The sequence below is a fragment of the Fusarium flagelliforme genome (genome assembly GCF_020744385.1).
Source record: "Fusarium flagelliforme strain FIESC 12 MPI-CAGE-AA-0113 chromosome Unknown B0J16scaffold_6, whole genome shotgun sequence".
In the NCBI taxonomy this organism is placed as follows: Eukaryota; Fungi; Ascomycota; class Sordariomycetes; order Hypocreales; family Nectriaceae; genus Fusarium; species Fusarium flagelliforme.
Genome location: NW_025763508.1, coordinates 1,039,675 through 1,055,292, shown reverse-complemented (window position 1 = coordinate 1,055,292; position 15,618 = coordinate 1,039,675). Strand labels below are relative to the sequence as shown.

At 48.7% G+C, this 15,618-nt stretch overlaps 6 protein-coding genes across 6 annotated transcripts; 3 read left to right on the top strand and 3 right to left on the bottom strand.

Moving 5' to 3' along the window:
- Nucleotides 1-506: 506 nt before the first annotated feature.
- On the top strand, nucleotides 507-7,285 carry B0J16DRAFT_272675 (FtsJ-like methyltransferase-domain-containing protein; the record flags this gene model as incomplete). The annotated part of the gene is made up of 9 exons (XM_046123608.1): nucleotides 507-584; nucleotides 637-703; nucleotides 754-1,134; nucleotides 1,183-1,259; nucleotides 1,304-3,766; nucleotides 3,811-5,826; nucleotides 5,982-6,007; nucleotides 6,034-6,218; nucleotides 6,273-7,285. 9 exons carry the CDS (start codon nucleotides 507-509, stop codon nucleotides 7,283-7,285), a joined length of 6,306 nt encoding a protein of 2,101 aa, XP_045979945.1.
- Nucleotides 7,286-7,574: 289 nt separating this feature from the next.
- B0J16DRAFT_322847 (uncharacterized protein) lies at nucleotides 7,575-8,002 on the bottom strand (the record flags this gene model as incomplete). The annotated part of the gene is made up of 3 exons (XM_046125734.1): nucleotides 7,575-7,625; nucleotides 7,678-7,721; nucleotides 7,771-8,002. The coding sequence occupies 3 exons, from the start codon at nucleotides 8,000-8,002 to the stop codon at nucleotides 7,575-7,577; spliced, it is 327 nt and encodes a 108-aa protein (XP_045979944.1).
- Nucleotides 8,003-8,871: 869 nt separating this feature from the next.
- Nucleotides 8,872-9,731, bottom strand: B0J16DRAFT_346722 (uncharacterized protein). Its single transcript, XM_046128490.1, has one exon. The coding sequence runs from the start codon at nucleotides 9,621-9,623 to the stop codon at nucleotides 8,943-8,945; it is 681 nt and encodes a 226-aa protein (XP_045979943.1). The 5' UTR covers nucleotides 9,624-9,731; the 3' UTR covers nucleotides 8,872-8,942.
- A 975-nt stretch (nucleotides 9,732-10,706) lies between these two features.
- B0J16DRAFT_346721 (DHS-like NAD/FAD-binding domain-containing protein) lies at nucleotides 10,707-12,184 on the top strand. Its single transcript, XM_046128489.1, has 3 exons — nucleotides 10,707-11,126; nucleotides 11,177-11,520; nucleotides 11,574-12,184. Exons 1-3 carry the CDS (start codon nucleotides 10,751-10,753, stop codon nucleotides 11,802-11,804), a joined length of 951 nt encoding a protein of 316 aa, XP_045979942.1. The 5' UTR covers nucleotides 10,707-10,750; the 3' UTR covers nucleotides 11,805-12,184.
- A 142-nt stretch (nucleotides 12,185-12,326) lies between these two features.
- B0J16DRAFT_273214 (CWC16 protein) lies at nucleotides 12,327-13,349 on the top strand (the record flags this gene model as incomplete). Its single annotated transcript, XM_046123629.1, has 1 exon — nucleotides 12,327-13,349. The coding sequence occupies one exon, from the start codon at nucleotides 12,327-12,329 to the stop codon at nucleotides 13,347-13,349; it is 1,023 nt and encodes a 340-aa protein (XP_045979941.1).
- Nucleotides 13,350-13,751: 402 nt separating this feature from the next.
- On the bottom strand, nucleotides 13,752-14,726 carry B0J16DRAFT_322843 (ubiquitin-conjugating enzyme; the record flags this gene model as incomplete). Its single annotated transcript, XM_046125733.1, has 6 exons — nucleotides 13,752-13,891; nucleotides 13,941-14,122; nucleotides 14,178-14,292; nucleotides 14,343-14,521; nucleotides 14,624-14,631; nucleotides 14,694-14,726. 6 exons carry the CDS (start codon nucleotides 14,724-14,726, stop codon nucleotides 13,752-13,754), a joined length of 657 nt encoding a protein of 218 aa, XP_045979940.1.
- Between the last annotated feature and the right edge of the window lie 892 nt (nucleotides 14,727-15,618).

The following is a 15,618-nucleotide window of genomic DNA, read 5'->3' as shown; positions in this document are numbered from 1 at the left end:
AGAAGTTCTGAAAGGGGTTCCATACGATAGATTTGAGATAATATCATCCCAAAATATCTCTCCTTTAAATTGGAGAGAATTTTGAAATAGTTCAATCGAGAAATTGAACCTCATTACAAGGGTGATTGACATGAAGGTCCGAAAAGCCACGTCGTTGCACTCTTCTGGCCCAATGAAGTCTAATACAGCAAATTGTTAGAATTGTACGTGTTGGCTCTTGCTCCTCTCTTTATTGAAAATTCATGTCGTTGGAATAGTCATGATGGAAAGCCTCGAATTGCCATGATTACCTCAATCTATCGCATGAACGCCCCACGTGAATAGCAGGCGGTGAGAAATTCTGCCGCATCATCTACAAGGGACACATCACTGCCTACCAGCATCAACACCCTGTAAAGAGAGATACATCATCAATCGGCAAAAGAAAATTATCTCTTTAGCTGTATGGACATACGAAGAAACCACATGCTCTGTTCTGAGCTAAAAACCTGAGCGGTTTGCCCAAGATGACGACACAACTCCTTTCCACAGAGCTGGCCAATCTTATTCAGGAGAGCAAGAGGAAGCATAATGACCTGCGACAAGTGAGTTTGTCTTGACCATCGTCGCAAGGGATTTGTCTGACAATGAGTATAGGCCGCAGAGAAATCGCTAGAAGAATTAAAGAATTTGAGAAATCCGTCTGAACAGACTGCCCCTGAAGGTCTTAGAGCTCCCCGCTGTTAGTGGAAGCTATATCTGACTTGCATACAGAGCTATCTCAGAAACCCAACTTTGTCAACCCTTTCATCATAGCATGTGGAACGAAAAATGCAAAATTCACTGCAATCGCAATCGTTTGTCTTCAGCGTCTCATCGTCTCCCAAGCTTTACCGCGGTCAAAGCTGAACCAGGTCTTGGAGGCGTTGATGCAAGCTACATCAGCTGGTCTCGATGTACAGCTCAAGATCTTGCAGGCGCTGCCGTCTCTTGTCCAGAATTACGCGTCAGACCTTAAGGGGAACCTGTTGGTTACAACGTTGAATATTTGCTTTACTCTTCAAAGTAGTAAAAATGCTATTGTTAACCATACTTCAGCCGCGACACTGCAGCAACTAGTCGTGTCGGTGTTTGACAAGGTTGTTGCTGAAGATAGTGAGTCTTGCTAGGAAATTCAACGAAGCACGCTCTGACTGGAGACAGAAAAAGCAGGTGAAGGATCTGGAAACAATGATCCCGAATACTCAGAAAACCATCCTGCGGCAACTGACGCCTATCGAGTATGTGCTACCATGCCTCTAACTACAATATCTAACCTTTTCAGATCTTCAATGATCTGTGTCTCATGACGGAAAACCAACGACCAGAGTTCATTCGCGTCTCGGGACTTCAACAGACATTTGGACTGGAACTTATCGAGTCTGTTATAACAAATCATGCCACTGTCTTCAGTAATCATCCCGAGCAAGCCCAGATCTTACGCAGCAGGGTTATGCCACTCCTGATAGCGGCACTCAAGGCTAAGCCAAATTTTGCAACTACCGTGCGACTGATGCGAATTCTGTACACGATGCTACGTAGGCATATCAGCATCTTGCCCTCAGAATGTGGCGAGGCACTGGTTGTGCTAACACAGATTCTTGACCACGACGAGACTCTATGGAAAAGAGCGTTATGCATGGAGGTGTTTCGAGGAATCTTTGCGGACCACGCTCTTCTCAGGCGAATCTATGCCATGTTCGATGCTACCGAAGGAGAAAAGGATGTCCTCAAACCCTTGATAGCTACATTCGTGCGGTTAAGTACCGAGAAGCCTGCTGTGATTGGCCTTGGACCTCAATCATCATTACCTACGGCCAGCTCAAACACGGGAAACTCGTCTGAGCAAGCTATTGCTGAGGCCAGTGGCATGACTGGACTAATGACAGGGCCAGTTGGATCGGAACTCACAACAACGGGTATCAGCACGCAATTCAGTTCGGTTCGTGTTCCTTGTATCGATCAACTTGACAAGACGGAAGCCCCCACGATTCCCGAATCTTACCTATACAGCCTGATACTGAACTGTATCTCGTCTGTTTCTGATGGTCTTGCCAAGTTCGTCCTGTCCCTCACAGTCCCAAGCGAAGCTAGAAAAAAGAGAGCGTCCAAACAGGAATTTGGGCGAGACTCTCCAGTACCTGAGCAAGACAGCGCATCTCCAAAGGGCAAGCTGGAAAGGTCGGCGTCATTCAGAAGGAACCCAGTTCCTTTGAATCCACTCTCATTGGAAGATCACCCTCAGCATGCCGAGGTTAAGATCTGTGCCACAATCGTCGAAGAATGTTGGCCAGCCATTCTTGCGACTTGCTCAACGTTCTTGTACGCTGCCCTCGATTCTGAGTATTACCACGGGCTGGTGCGTGCGTTCCAGCGATTTGCCCATGTTGCTGGTTTGTTGCAGCTATCAACACCCCGCGATGCTTTCCTCACAACTTTGGGCAAAGCAGCTGTTCCGCCTAATGTTCTTACTGCTTGCGTCAACTCTGGCCAGACCCGTCCCCAGACACCGAGTACACCAACTGATGGCAGTCTTTTCAGCAATGCCCGAGGACTTCTCAGCGTCGATAGTCTAACACCCACCACGCCTACAGCTGAAAAGGGACGGCAAGCATCTTTTGATGTTTCAGTCGCTTCCTTGAACACTCGCAATCTGTTATGTCTACGAGCACTTTTGAACCTGGGAATAGCTTTGGGACCGACTTTATCCGGTGCCTGGTATATCATACTGGAGACTCTGCAGCAGGCAGACTTTGTGCTTTACGTCAGTGGAAAGGCTCCTGGCAGAACATCAAGACCCGATTCTGGAGCGGATAACGATATGGCAACGTTGATGCAAAACTTCAGTTCTGAGGTTCGTGCGGTTGAGACTGCAGCTTCGAGGCTCATTGAGAGTACAGCCGACTTCCCCAATGAATCGTTCTTAGAAGTCGTGGCGGCCATTTGCAGTTTATTGGTGCAAAAGCTACCTGAGAAGTCTGAAGACGCGGCCTCTCAAACTAAAGCGCCGTCTGATGGACAGCAGCTCAAGGCTCCCGCCGCACAAGGCCGCAGAGCTTCTGGGCAGATGAATTCTGGATCAACCCAGGAAGAAAAGTTTGCACTCGCAAAACTTGGCGAGCTCGCTAACATCAACATTGATCGACTTTTAGAGTACAGTCCCAAGGAGTCTGGCTGGGATGTACTAACAGAGAAGCTGATTGACACCTTGACCTCGTCAAACACAAACTCATCTGTCCGAACAAGAGCAGCTGAAATTCTTGTCAAGCTGGTTCTGGAGGCTGCCAATGTTACTTCTTCTTTGCCGGAAGAGGATCGTGGCGAGAAGCAACTGCGGTTCTTTGAGGCTCTTCGTAGGTCGTTAGAGCCTCTGCTCAAGACAGATCGTGAGGTTTCTCTCGCGAGCCATTCGACAGATATCGACATCCACAAAATCATTCTTGACGGCCTCCAAAGTATCATAGAGAGTAACGGAGAGACTTTGATCAAGGGATGGGACATAGCTTTTGAGATTATCGGTACCATCTTTGTGACAAGAGACGTCAATCATGAGTATCGCCGTGGCTCAGTGGCCAACCCGATCCTTCTCGACACCCGATCAGCAAAGCTCATCAGGTCATCTTTCAACTCCCTTCAACTTATCTGCTCAGACTTTCTGGCCTCGCTGCCAAACTCGTGTTTCTTGATTCTTGTAGATAATCTCTACAAGTTCTGCTCACAAGATGACGATCTTAACATCGCTTTGACGGTAAGTTTCTATCTAGATTGTCTGGATAGTACTAATTTCTCTAGACTGTAACCTTCTTCTGGGTGTTAAGCGACTTCCTATCGTCAAAGAACGAGTCACTCGACATTCCTCCAGAGATGATGCAATGCACCGATGTATCTGATCTTGAAAAGATGGCAGCCGACCAAAGCCACAAGTGCTCTGATGCAGCGTTGTGGATGTTGTTGTTGCTCCGATTGACGAACGTTACTACTGATGATAGACTCGAGCTTCGCAACAGTGCCATTCAGACTTTGCTCAGAATCTTCGATGCATATGGCGACCGACTTAACCCAGAGTCGTGGTCAATATGCGTCAAGTCAGTCATTTTCAAGCTTTTGTCGTCGATCGAGCAGGAGATCAAGGTCCTGCAGTCAGGAGAAGAGGAAGAAGCGGATGATGGCGACCGGGCTGAGTGGACAGAGACAGCTGTTGTTGTCCTCAACGGCATCTCAAGCCTTCTAGCTAATTATCTCGACATTCTTGTGGTTCATCCCTCGTTCGACGACCTGTGGAAGGAACTGCTCACTCATTTCACTACGTTACTGGACTTCAGCGTCCTTGATATTAATACCGCGATCTTCAAAGCTCTTGCTCATATTCTCTCCGAAACCAACAACGATGGCAAGTCTGATTTCAGCAAGACCGCGATCAACAGTTCATGGGACCTGTGGGCAAGAGGAGTCCCAACCTCCAAACCCATTGGCGACAAGGCTGAAGACAACCAGAATTGCCTCGTGGCCTACGTTTCTGTCCTGACCGAAATATATCGACTCATTAAAGATGATCTCGAGGTTGAGAGAGTAGGCAGGATCCTGAAGTTGCTCCGCAGAACCTTGGACGAAGCCACCGTTGGTAGTTATGTCTCAGACATCGAGTATGTGACGCCTTTGCAGGCACACATCCTTGAAGCTGTTCAGATGATCCGAACCGACATCAAAGGAGTTCCGTCAGCCATGATCACACAAGTTGCGGATTTTGCAATCTTGCCTTTTATGCAGCCCAGCCCGTCCAAGCCTGGTTCTAAGCGCACTTACATTGCGCTCTCAAAGGCGAGCATGCAGACACTTGAAAAACTCATCCTTGAGCATGCGTCAGACTCAGATATCTATAGCAGCAACTCATTTTACGAGGCTCTGAAGGCCTTGTGCAAACCAATTGCGCTGAAATACGGCTTTTCTACAATTACTAAATCGACACAGCCATGGAGGCTGGCCACCTCTACAGCGCTCACCATCCTTGAAGCGACTCTGTCACATATTATTAGTCTTGAACTCTCAAAAGAAGTTACTAAGAACATATGGACTACTATAGTGGCGATTGCTGATGGAATCATGAGCGCGGACTGTAGTATCGCTCCCTTAGAAACCGACTTCTCTGACGACGAGGCTTTCGATATTGCAGCTTTCCACAAGCTACGAGAACTGATCATACCGTCTCTTGGAGCAACAGCTGTTCCTGAGAGGGCCAGAGCGGCTTATGCAGAAAGCCTCTTCAAGACATCGATAATCCATGCACCCTCGCCAGAAGAGGAGTCGATAATCAATGGGACACACGAGAAAGGTCTATCGGCGCTTTACAATTCTCGAGCAGGTCGAACGGTATCTGTTCCTCCGGCAAAGCGCGTGAGGATGGCCTATGACGCTTGCGAGGTCCTGTTCGCCATGGTCTCCTCCAAAGACGAACCAACAATTGTCATTCAGCCTCCGACGCCTCAATTCCCTGATCCCAAGCACAGCCGCTTTGCCGAGTCACCCGTTACCCTGTACTCAAGGATTGCTAGTACAGCTGCACCATTCCTCATACTTCGATGCGCATTGACATTAAGGGCATACATCGCCGATCAGCCTCTTCGGGGCAGAATGCCTCAGCCTCTAAGCCAGCGAAAGGAGTTGACATGGATTCTACGAAAACTTGTTGACCTGAAGAGCGATAAGGACGCTATCCCTGAGTTGAGAAATGTTGAGAGCGAGGGAAGGAAACATCTTCTAAGACTGTATCCTCTTATTGTACGGGCTTCTGGTGTAAGCGGGCATGATGCAGTTAGCAGCTTGTTACGGGAAGCCCTGGAAGTCGTAGGAGAAGAGCTGGGAATTGAAGGTTAGGGTCTGGCTGAAAAGACTTAGATGAATTAAATTAGACGATTACAAGAGCTCTTAATAGACAATAGCAACTTGATTGATTCTGAGTTTCCAAGCCAATCCCGTCCCATACCTCAGAGGGGTCTTAGAGGGGTAACTTAGACGTAGGTATTTTCTACCCCACCAACCGCGGGGCACCAAATTCAGACTTCAAAAAATTCAACGCCGACATCACCAAACCGTCGATACCATGGGAAAGTCCTCAAAAGATAAGCGTGACGCCTACTACCGGCTCGCCAAAGAACAAGGATGGCGTGCGCGAAGTGCATTTAAGCTGTTGCAGCTCGACGAGGGTAAGACACTCCGCATAAGGGAGAATGTACTGTGATTAACCTCCATCCTTGTAGAATTCGACCTCTTCGCCGATGTCACTCGAGTCGTTGACCTGTGCGCCGCTCCCGGAAGTTGGTCGCAAGTACTATCCCGAGTATTGATCAAGGGCGAGAAGTTTGGCAGAGCTGCTTGGCAGGATAAGGAAGCCAAGTTTCGACAGCAGATGATGGGAATTCTACCCAAGGACGGCGACAACGAGACCCAACCGATTGAAGTGGAACAACAGGAAACTACAAAGCCAAGAGAGGACGTCAAGATTGTTTCGATTGACCTACAGCCTATTTCACCTCTTGCCGGCATCACCACTCTTCGAGCCGATATTACACACCCTGCGACGGTGCCCCTGCTACTTTCTGCCCTTGATTCTTCTTACGATCCCACATCGGCTGGAACACAGGCTGAGCATCCTGTTGATCTTGTGCTGAGCGATGGTGCTCCTGATGTGACAGGTCTCCATGACCTCGATATTTACGTTCAATCGCAATTGCTCTTCGCTGCCCTTAACCTGGCCCTCTGTGTCCTGAAGCCCGGAGGTAAATTCGTCGCCAAGATCTTCCGTGGAAGAAACGTCGACGTCCTGTACGCTCAACTCAAGATCTTCTTCGAAAAGGTCATCGTCGCCAAGCCGCGCAGTAGTCGCGCAAGCAGTGTGGAAGCGTTCATCGTGTGCATCAACTTCCAGCCCCCCGCTGGATTCCGCGCCAGTCTTGAGGAGCCCCTCGGTGTTGGTGGACGACTGGAGGAGATGCTCAAGGAGAAGGGAGATGTTGACATGCAGGACTCGACAGCAAAGGACCAGGGTGTTGTGGAAATGGAGGTTTACGATGAATCGCCCGAGGACACGGAGAGAAGCAGTCGATGGGTCGCACCGTTCATTGCCTGTGGAGATCTATCCGCCTTTGATTCCGACGCTTCATACAAGCTCCCTGAGGATTATGTCTCTCTAGATCCCGTCCAGCCCCCCATTGCTCCTCCTTACAAACGCGCCATTGAGACACGAGCCGCCATGTCCGGATCACAGCGCTAAACCAAACCCTCAACCTCGAAAAGAGGAAAGTCACCCAGACAACGAGTCCTGAGTAAATGCATCGCTAGATAACAGAAATAACAAGGACCAAAAGTGAATCAGTGCTTGGGTGCAGGCTTCTCGGCTGGACCAGCCATTTCGAGCATTACTAGGCCGGCCGACGGCCCCTTTTCGAACTCTTGGGCGCCTAGTTCTCTTTGATACAGCCTCGCTGCGGCTTGGTCGTGGGTCATGAGGAGGAGTCCGCGCATGTGTTTCCATTCGTTGACTATCTCCTTGAGAGCCTGCATCAGCCATGACGCCAATCCCCGCCGCTGGAATTCATCGACGACAAAGACGTCTGTGAGATAGGCCAGGGTTACGTAGTCGGTCACCACGCGAGCAAAACCGACCATCTTATGCGGAGAGCCATCTTTTGGCGAGGCAATGCCATTTCCTGGATTACTGTTAACAGAGGGAAGAACGAGAGGTCAATTGCGACTTACTCTTCATCTCCTCGGCGGTCTGAGGAGTATAGTACACCGCCAGAGTCAAGCAGTTATCTAGCACCTTTTGGAGTTGTCCATTTGGCAAAGGGCTGCTCCACCAGTTGTCGTCGAGGGACTTGTTGAAAGTTCGGGGACATAGATAGGATTTGTCGTTTGTGAGGAAGAAGTTATCGCGGTACCAGAACCGGGGTGCACCCTCGGCTTGGTTCAAAGAGTCGTGGGAGCCCATATTGATGAATATACGAACTGACGATGTTATATCTGCGAGTTTCTGGAGCGGTGCTGTTTCGTGAAAGGAAAGATTGCAGGTTGAGTGTCTGAAGAGGCGGTCACTGTACTTGGGATCAAAAGAGTTTCCTTGTTACTCGAGAAGAACAAGGATTGTGACAATGATGTAGTCGTCAGCACACAGGAGGGTGTACGGCTAGCGGCGGGCTTTGTCTTTGCGGGGGAGGAGCAAAAGCAGGGCGTGTGATCGCGAGTTTAGTCGACGGTGTTTGACTCGTAGGAGTAACGGTTCGTTGTAGAAAAGGTCATGTGGGAACGGGAACCAAGCAAGCCTTTTGCGGGGGAAGCGAGACAAAGAGGATAGATTCTGGAGTAAGACAATTCGATCATCAAGTTTCGGTCAAGGTATGAAGCACCAAGATGTATGTTTTCGAATAACTTGGGAATGAGGTCAGATTACGAATTGTCGCTGCATCTTCACGTTTTTGGATCTTTGTTTATTTATTGATCTTATATGCATCTCATCTCATCTAATAAGCAAGGCACGGCACGGCACAACCTTTCAAGATAGGTTGAATGCAATGTACAACATCAAGGGACTAAGACGCCCTCTTGATCTAGATCTTGTCATTTGATAGCACGCGTTGTTGAATGGACCTATCAGCTTCAACGCCCTATTGCTCGTCGTGGTGGAACCCGGGGATCTACGGCGGAGGGCGGAAGGCGGGGGAGGAGCAACGAAAAAAACGGTGACTAGATGGAAACGGCAGATAGTAGATACGAGAGATCTCAAAAAGGCGGAATGGCGGAATATCATGGTTGTGGTGGTTACATATGGGTAAAGGCGTTTGCTTACGGGTCAAGCGGCAAGGACATAGACATGTATTATTACGTATATAAAAATGAAAATTGATATCTTCCCAGTACATCCCATATTCAATCTATAGCATTCCAGCGTAGATGGCAGCGCCGGCGAGGGCGAGGTAAGCACCGGCTGTGGGCATCGCGGCACCGGCGGTGGAAACGGTAGACGCCGGTGTAGAAGCGGAATCGGAGTCGGAGGCAGCGGAGCCAGAATCGGATCCGGCTCCGGTGGATGCAGAGGCAGAGGCAGTGAAAGTTGCATGGCCGGGTGTAGAGTGTGTGTTGAAGGCGCCTGTGTCATTGGCTCGGCGAATGGTAGAGTAAATAGGCTTGCTCGCGATTTCAGATTCACTCTCGGCCTCGGACTCAGTCTCAGTGGTGGCCTCGGATGTAGCCTCAGTGGTACCAGTCTGAGTAGTAGGTGCCTCAGTGATGGTAGCAGACGCGCTCACATCCTCAGCAGCACCAGTCTTGATAGGACCAGAACCAAGAGTCTTGGGGTCGATAAAGAGAGGAGAGTAGGTCTCTGTGCCTTCATAGGCAGGACATCCAGGAACGGTAGTCTTGGGAGGAGCTCGGCCGCCGCCGCAGTCGAGGAAATCGCAGATCTCGCCCGAGTCGGGGACGTACCAGATTCTAGTAGCGTACATGCCATTGGCATTGCTGACGACTGTATCGTAGGTTGTGCAGCCTGCGAGGTCTGTTCTAGCGAGGGCTGTCCCAGCTAGGAGAGCTGTGGTGAGGAATTTGGCAGCCATTATTAATGATTGAATTAATTGGTATAAGAGTTTGATTAAGGTTCCTTTTTCTATTTCTTTACTTGGGGATAAGCAATCCTTTTAAACACCATCAACACGGACCTCAGCCCGTAATTTCAGGACTCGAGCAACGAAACGGCCCGTTCACGAAACGTAGGCCAAACTGATTGACGGGGGTTGACCAAAAGTTACGCGGTCTTTCAAGTGCTTACTCTGTGTCTCCTTAAGTGGAGGATTCATCGCTTTGACTATCCTTAGGTCATTGCGTTCTTGTAAGTGGGAAGATATTTATTAGTTGGATGGAGTTCTGTTGGTTGTAAGCGGATCTTTGTTGGCGTGCTTCAAATTAAGAGCCGTGCTGAAACCGAAACGACCAACACTAGAACGTTGAATTCTCCGCTAGGGAAGTAAGAAGCTGACCAGTGGTGAGATTTGCTGGTTAGAGTTTTGCCTGTATCAATTTTGCTAGATGTAAACAAATTGTGTTTCGTTTCGACTGATGGATGGTTCGTGAACTATGAAACCCATTGAGTATCAGACCAACCAGTCAAAACGATATCAACCTACAACCAATCGACATTGCAGTAGGGGAAATTCGAAGATGTCTATGATTGTAAATATATACTTTAATGAGCATGTGGGAATTAATTGTATTAACACAGACTATTTCTACTTATCTTGTGCGTAAAGCCGTTAGCAATTCACCCGTCTCAAAACAGGGAAGATACATACTCAATGTGATTTCTCCAACCAACACTTCAATAAGATGATCTGATATTGGCAATCCCCTCTGTTGGTCCTGAGCCAAACCCACATATCTGAGTTTGGGCAGCAGCCTCGCTGATACTGTTCTCCATACTGAGAATTTAGCCATGACCTCTACTCCACTGGGCTCGCCAATCACCATAACTGATGATACTCTATCTTCTTGCAACGGCGTTCATTCTATCATAATTCAACATTGGCCGCGGGAGACTTTAGACTCGTTGCCTACACAATGATCCAATCACATCTCACGCTGAATGACACAACTCACCTGTAGAGTGGCAGCCTGCCTATAATCCTTGTAGCTTATTTTCGACCCCTCCAGCCCTTTTAAGCTTATCACTTACACTGACTTGTATATAATGACAATATTCAAACCATCCATCTTCTTCCGATCAACATCCCGCTTCTTCACAACCATGGCTCCTCACAATGATGTAGAAGCCTTCCACGAGGCTCTCCGCTCCAGCAAGCGCATCCTCGCCCTCTGCGGCGCTGGTCTCTCAGCTTCATCCGGCCTTCCAACGTTCCGAGGCGCTGGTGGTCTTTGGGGAAACCACGATGCTACGTCGCTCGCTACTGAAGACGCTTTTGATGAAGATCCTGGTTTAGTTTGGCTGTTTTATGGGTATAGACGTCATATGGCGTTGCGCGTTGAGCCGAATCCTGCGCATTATGCTTTGGCGAAGTTGGCGGAGAAGAACAAGGACTTTTTGTGCCTGACGCAGAATGTCGATAGTAGGTGCCATATTATCATACTGGTGTCTGATTTACTAATGGCTATTTAGATCTATCTCCGAGGGCAAATCACCCACCAGAGCAACTTCGTACTCTTCATGGATCTTTGTTCGACATCAAGTGCAACAATGACAGTTGTTCATGGATCGAACGAGGAAACTACAAGGACCCCTTCTTTCCAGCTATAGCACAAGCTTCAGAGGACGTCGAACCCGGTAAACCATTCCCTCTTCTTGACGCCAATCATCCTCTGGATCCCATTCCTCGAGAAGAAATCCCCAAATGCCCGCAGTGCAAGACAGGCCTCCAAAGACCAGGTGTTGTATGGTTCGGCGAGAGCCTCGATCAAGTAATGATGATGGGTATTACAAATTGGCTCTACGAGGGTAAAGTGGTGAGTTATATAAAGAACAATCATGAGACTTCACCAACTAATCTTCGTTCTAGGATCTCATGCTTGTCATTGGAACATCTGCCCAGGTGTACCCAGCTGCTGGCTACATTGACAAGGCCAGACGTAAAGGCGCGCGTATCGCAGTGATCAACCCCGAGGCTGAGAATGAGGAGGAGATGTACAAGGTCAAGCCCGGGGATTTTGCCTTTGGCCAAGACGCTGCAGATTATCTGCCTCTGCTCCTGGAGCCGGTTATTGGAAAACTTGAGAAGGACGAGAATTGAGAGACGAAGATTTCAGGACAGTTTGTAGGGGGTACTTTAGTCTCTTGGGCTACCTACGCCAAGGTGCCAGAAGATTTGGCTGCTGAAAGTAAGAGATGAAATATTTTGGTCACCTTATGATAGATTAGACTAGCACTTGGACTACTTTACTTTAACAGTCTGAGCCTCAGGGGACATTTTCTCTGTTACCCATCTAGGCTATATGAGGTGTCGATTTTAGTTGTCATGACTGAAACTGAAAAGATTAAACTTTCTGCCATGCAAATCAATCACTTACTAATAATGTATTAAATCTACAGCGACTTCCTATAGATCATCAGATACTCATAAAAGGACACTCGGGTTTCGTACTTCCTCTTCAGACAATATATCGACTTACACCAAACACGGACCCCACTAAGCAGTGACGTATCTCCACCACAAATATCGCCCATCCTCCATCTTCAATCTTCCCTTCAACACCATCTCAACACTCGATATTGGCCACGAGCCACAACAACCGCAGCCATGCAGGGCTTCAACATGGGACGCTACGTCCCCCCAGACGTCGAAGGCACAATATCTGGCAACGCTCTCAACAAAAAACACCCCCTCGGATCCCGCGCCTCAAAACCCGGCGCCCTCACCGTCCGCTTCGAGCTCCCATACGCCGTCTGGTGCAGCACCTGTCCGAAACCCACAATCATCGGCCAAGGCGTGCGCTTCAACGCCGAGAAGCGTCGCGTGGGAAGTTACTTCTCAACGCCGATATGGAGTTTCAAGTTCAAGCACGTTGAGTGCGGCGGCGAGATTGAAATTCGCACGGATCCGAAGAATACGGCGTATGTGGTCGTCGCGGGCGGTACGAAGAGGGATACCGGCGAGGATGTACAGCGCGAGGGCGATGCGGTTATAATGACGGACCAGGAGAGGGAGGCGCTTAGGAAGAATGCGTTTGCAAGTCTCGAGAAGACGATAGCGGATCGGGAACAACTCAAGAATGCGACGTTACGGATAGAAGAACTTACAGAATCATCGGCGAAATACTGGGACGATCCGTATACGCAAAATCAGAAACTACGGAACGCTTTTAGGGCAGGGCGCAAAGAGCGCGAGCGCGATGCAGCAGCCACAGGCGCATTGCAAGACCGCATGAGTTTGGGCATTGATATCCTTCCTGGCACGGAAGAAGATGCTCGACGCGCAGCGTTAGTTGACTTTGGGCCTGTGGACGACGGTCGAGACCGCGCATTGTCGAAACCACTGTTCAAGACTGGAGAGAGTAAGAAGGATATGAAGAATGGGAGTAAACTCAAAGCCGATAAGGAGATTTCGAAGCGCAAAGAGATGTTCGTTTCGGAGCTTATGGGCAATACTCGCGCTGCTAAGGATCCTTTTTTGAATGATGCGCGAAGTGAGATGAAGGGACCTGCTAGATTACCTGGTGTTAAGCGTAAGAGGCCAGTACAGGAAGCAGAGTCGCATACTTTGGAACCGCCAAACAAAGCGCAGGCGCAAGCTACAGAGAAGGCTGCGTCAGGATTGGTTGACTACGATTCAGATTAAGGAAGAATAGCAAGGCGTTTGGTTTATGTACAATTACTAGATATGATACCCGGGCGTGGCCCAACCTATAGAGTTAGAGTTCAGTTATCCTTCACTTATGCTGTAGGACCTCCTAATAGAGTTTTTGAGGTAACTGGCGTGTTCAATTGTTCTTAATACGCTGTCCAGCAAGTCACGACATCCAACACAATCATTCCGCCCAGCTTTCCTCGACAACATACAAGCAAAGCACTTTGTAGCAAATCGACCTAAAGCCATAAAAGAAAATGCGATCTGAGTCCAAGCCTGCGCGGTGCTGCTACAACTCCGTCCAATGATAGCTCCTAATCCGTCCCTTGATCCTATGACGCCATGTATGAATCGCAACGCTCGTCCAAGTAAATCCTCCCGCGAACCGGTCCTCTATACATCATCCAATCGGCCTGCGGGTTCTTCGTCATCGTCGTCTCCAAAGCTCGCAACTGAGGACAGCTCGTCGTCGTCTTCGCTCTCGGCTCCGGCTTCGTCCGCGGCATCCTTAGAAGCGTATTTCTGAACGTATTCTGCTACAGTTAGTGGTTGTGCCTCGTTCAAGAATACGTTTCCACACACCTTTAACCTTTGCATCGTAGCTCTTGGGTTCCCTAATAAGAAGTGCGGCTGCTTCGCCGTTGAGAGGGTCGGTCGGGTTGGGATATCGTAGGAGTTGGGGGAGGAACACCTCAAAGATGTTGATCATGTCGAACATAGGCGACCAGGTTTGGTTGATAACATCCAGACACACCGAGCCAGACCTGAAACTGTCAGCCAAGGAGATCTTTGAAAGGCCGGATTTCGCGAAGAACATACAGCTCATCGATATTAGGGTGGAAGATTCGGTTCACAAAGCCGATGCTCGGAGACTTGTAAGGGTATGTATCGGGAAGCTCGACGTGAACCTTCCATGTTCCACCTTCAAAGGGGGCTGCTAGAGTCAGCGACGATGTTCGATCAGTGCATGTACTATATACTTACTCTCGGCTGGTCCCTTGAATCTGACGAAGAACTCTTGCCTACAAGTATCGGTCAGAACATGGCTGAGGCCAAAAGCGAAGAAAGGCATACACTGATGTCTGTCAGCGGGGTTCGTCCTGATCAAGTAGATGTCCTTACTGTTGTCGTTAACTAGGGTGACCTCATAGTCGCTCATGAGCCTGCTCTTGTCAGTAAAAAGCCAGGCGATTCAGTCAAGGTTCGTACATCCTGCAAATATGTTAGTATGAGAACAAGATGATAGTTTGCCAAGCACGACGCACTTCATAACCTATAAAACATTTCATATTAGTTACCATTCTCTGGCGACTCAATATCGTGTAAAAAACTCACATCAGTCTCTATTCTACGACGAGGGCTACTCATGATAGCGGTTGAGACAGCTTCCGATGTGGGGTTGTAAGGGTATCCAAAGGGCTCCGGAACCGGCGCGATAGACGATACTTGATGGGTAGCTCGTGAAAGTACAGAAGAGCGTGTGAGAAGTTGTGTTGGGTTTTGCGACGAAACGTTAAAAGCGGTGGCTGAGAAAGAAAGGAAGATGAAGTTGGGTTTAAAGACAAGACAGTCCAAGTCCAACGGAAGTCACGAGGATATGATGTGGACGACCGTGATAAGCCGCCCGCGTACGGCAGGTGCCACTAAGTCGTCCATTCACAGTTGATTAGCTCACTGAGTGGCCGTTATCGATAAGGCCGCGGTGTTCCGCAATAAGGGGAGATCGACAGTTCTGGGGGTGTCTTATTGGTAGTTTGTTTTGGAGGCATGAAACATTGTCCGGACTGAAACAGATGCTAGATTCTAATCGAGTCATTCCCCTCATGAATCCAAGTTTTGGATCATGTTAAGCTTTGAGCTTGATTATGGTTTGTGAGATGATTGACCAACATAAGCTCTTTGGTCTGACGTGAATCTGAATGGGGTAAGCACTTGATGGTAGTGGAAGTTACCATTGTGCTACAGCTGATTGAAGTTTGTACCAAAGATGTTGGATTTGTCAGGGCAACATATGCAAAATTAACGTTGATGCAGTGGCTGTTGGATAAACGTTTTGGATGGCTGAATATCCAAACTTTGGGTTATCAATAAGCAGATGGCTTTCAATAAGCCGATATTCATAAACTCAGGGCTTATGCTACGTACTGAGTTGATGTAAGAGGCCCTCGGTTCTCGCATGCGTATTCGGCATGGATGCATCGTGAGACCCCTCCATTTCCAATTCCTCGGGTACAACCACAAGCAAGTCAAGCACCTGAAC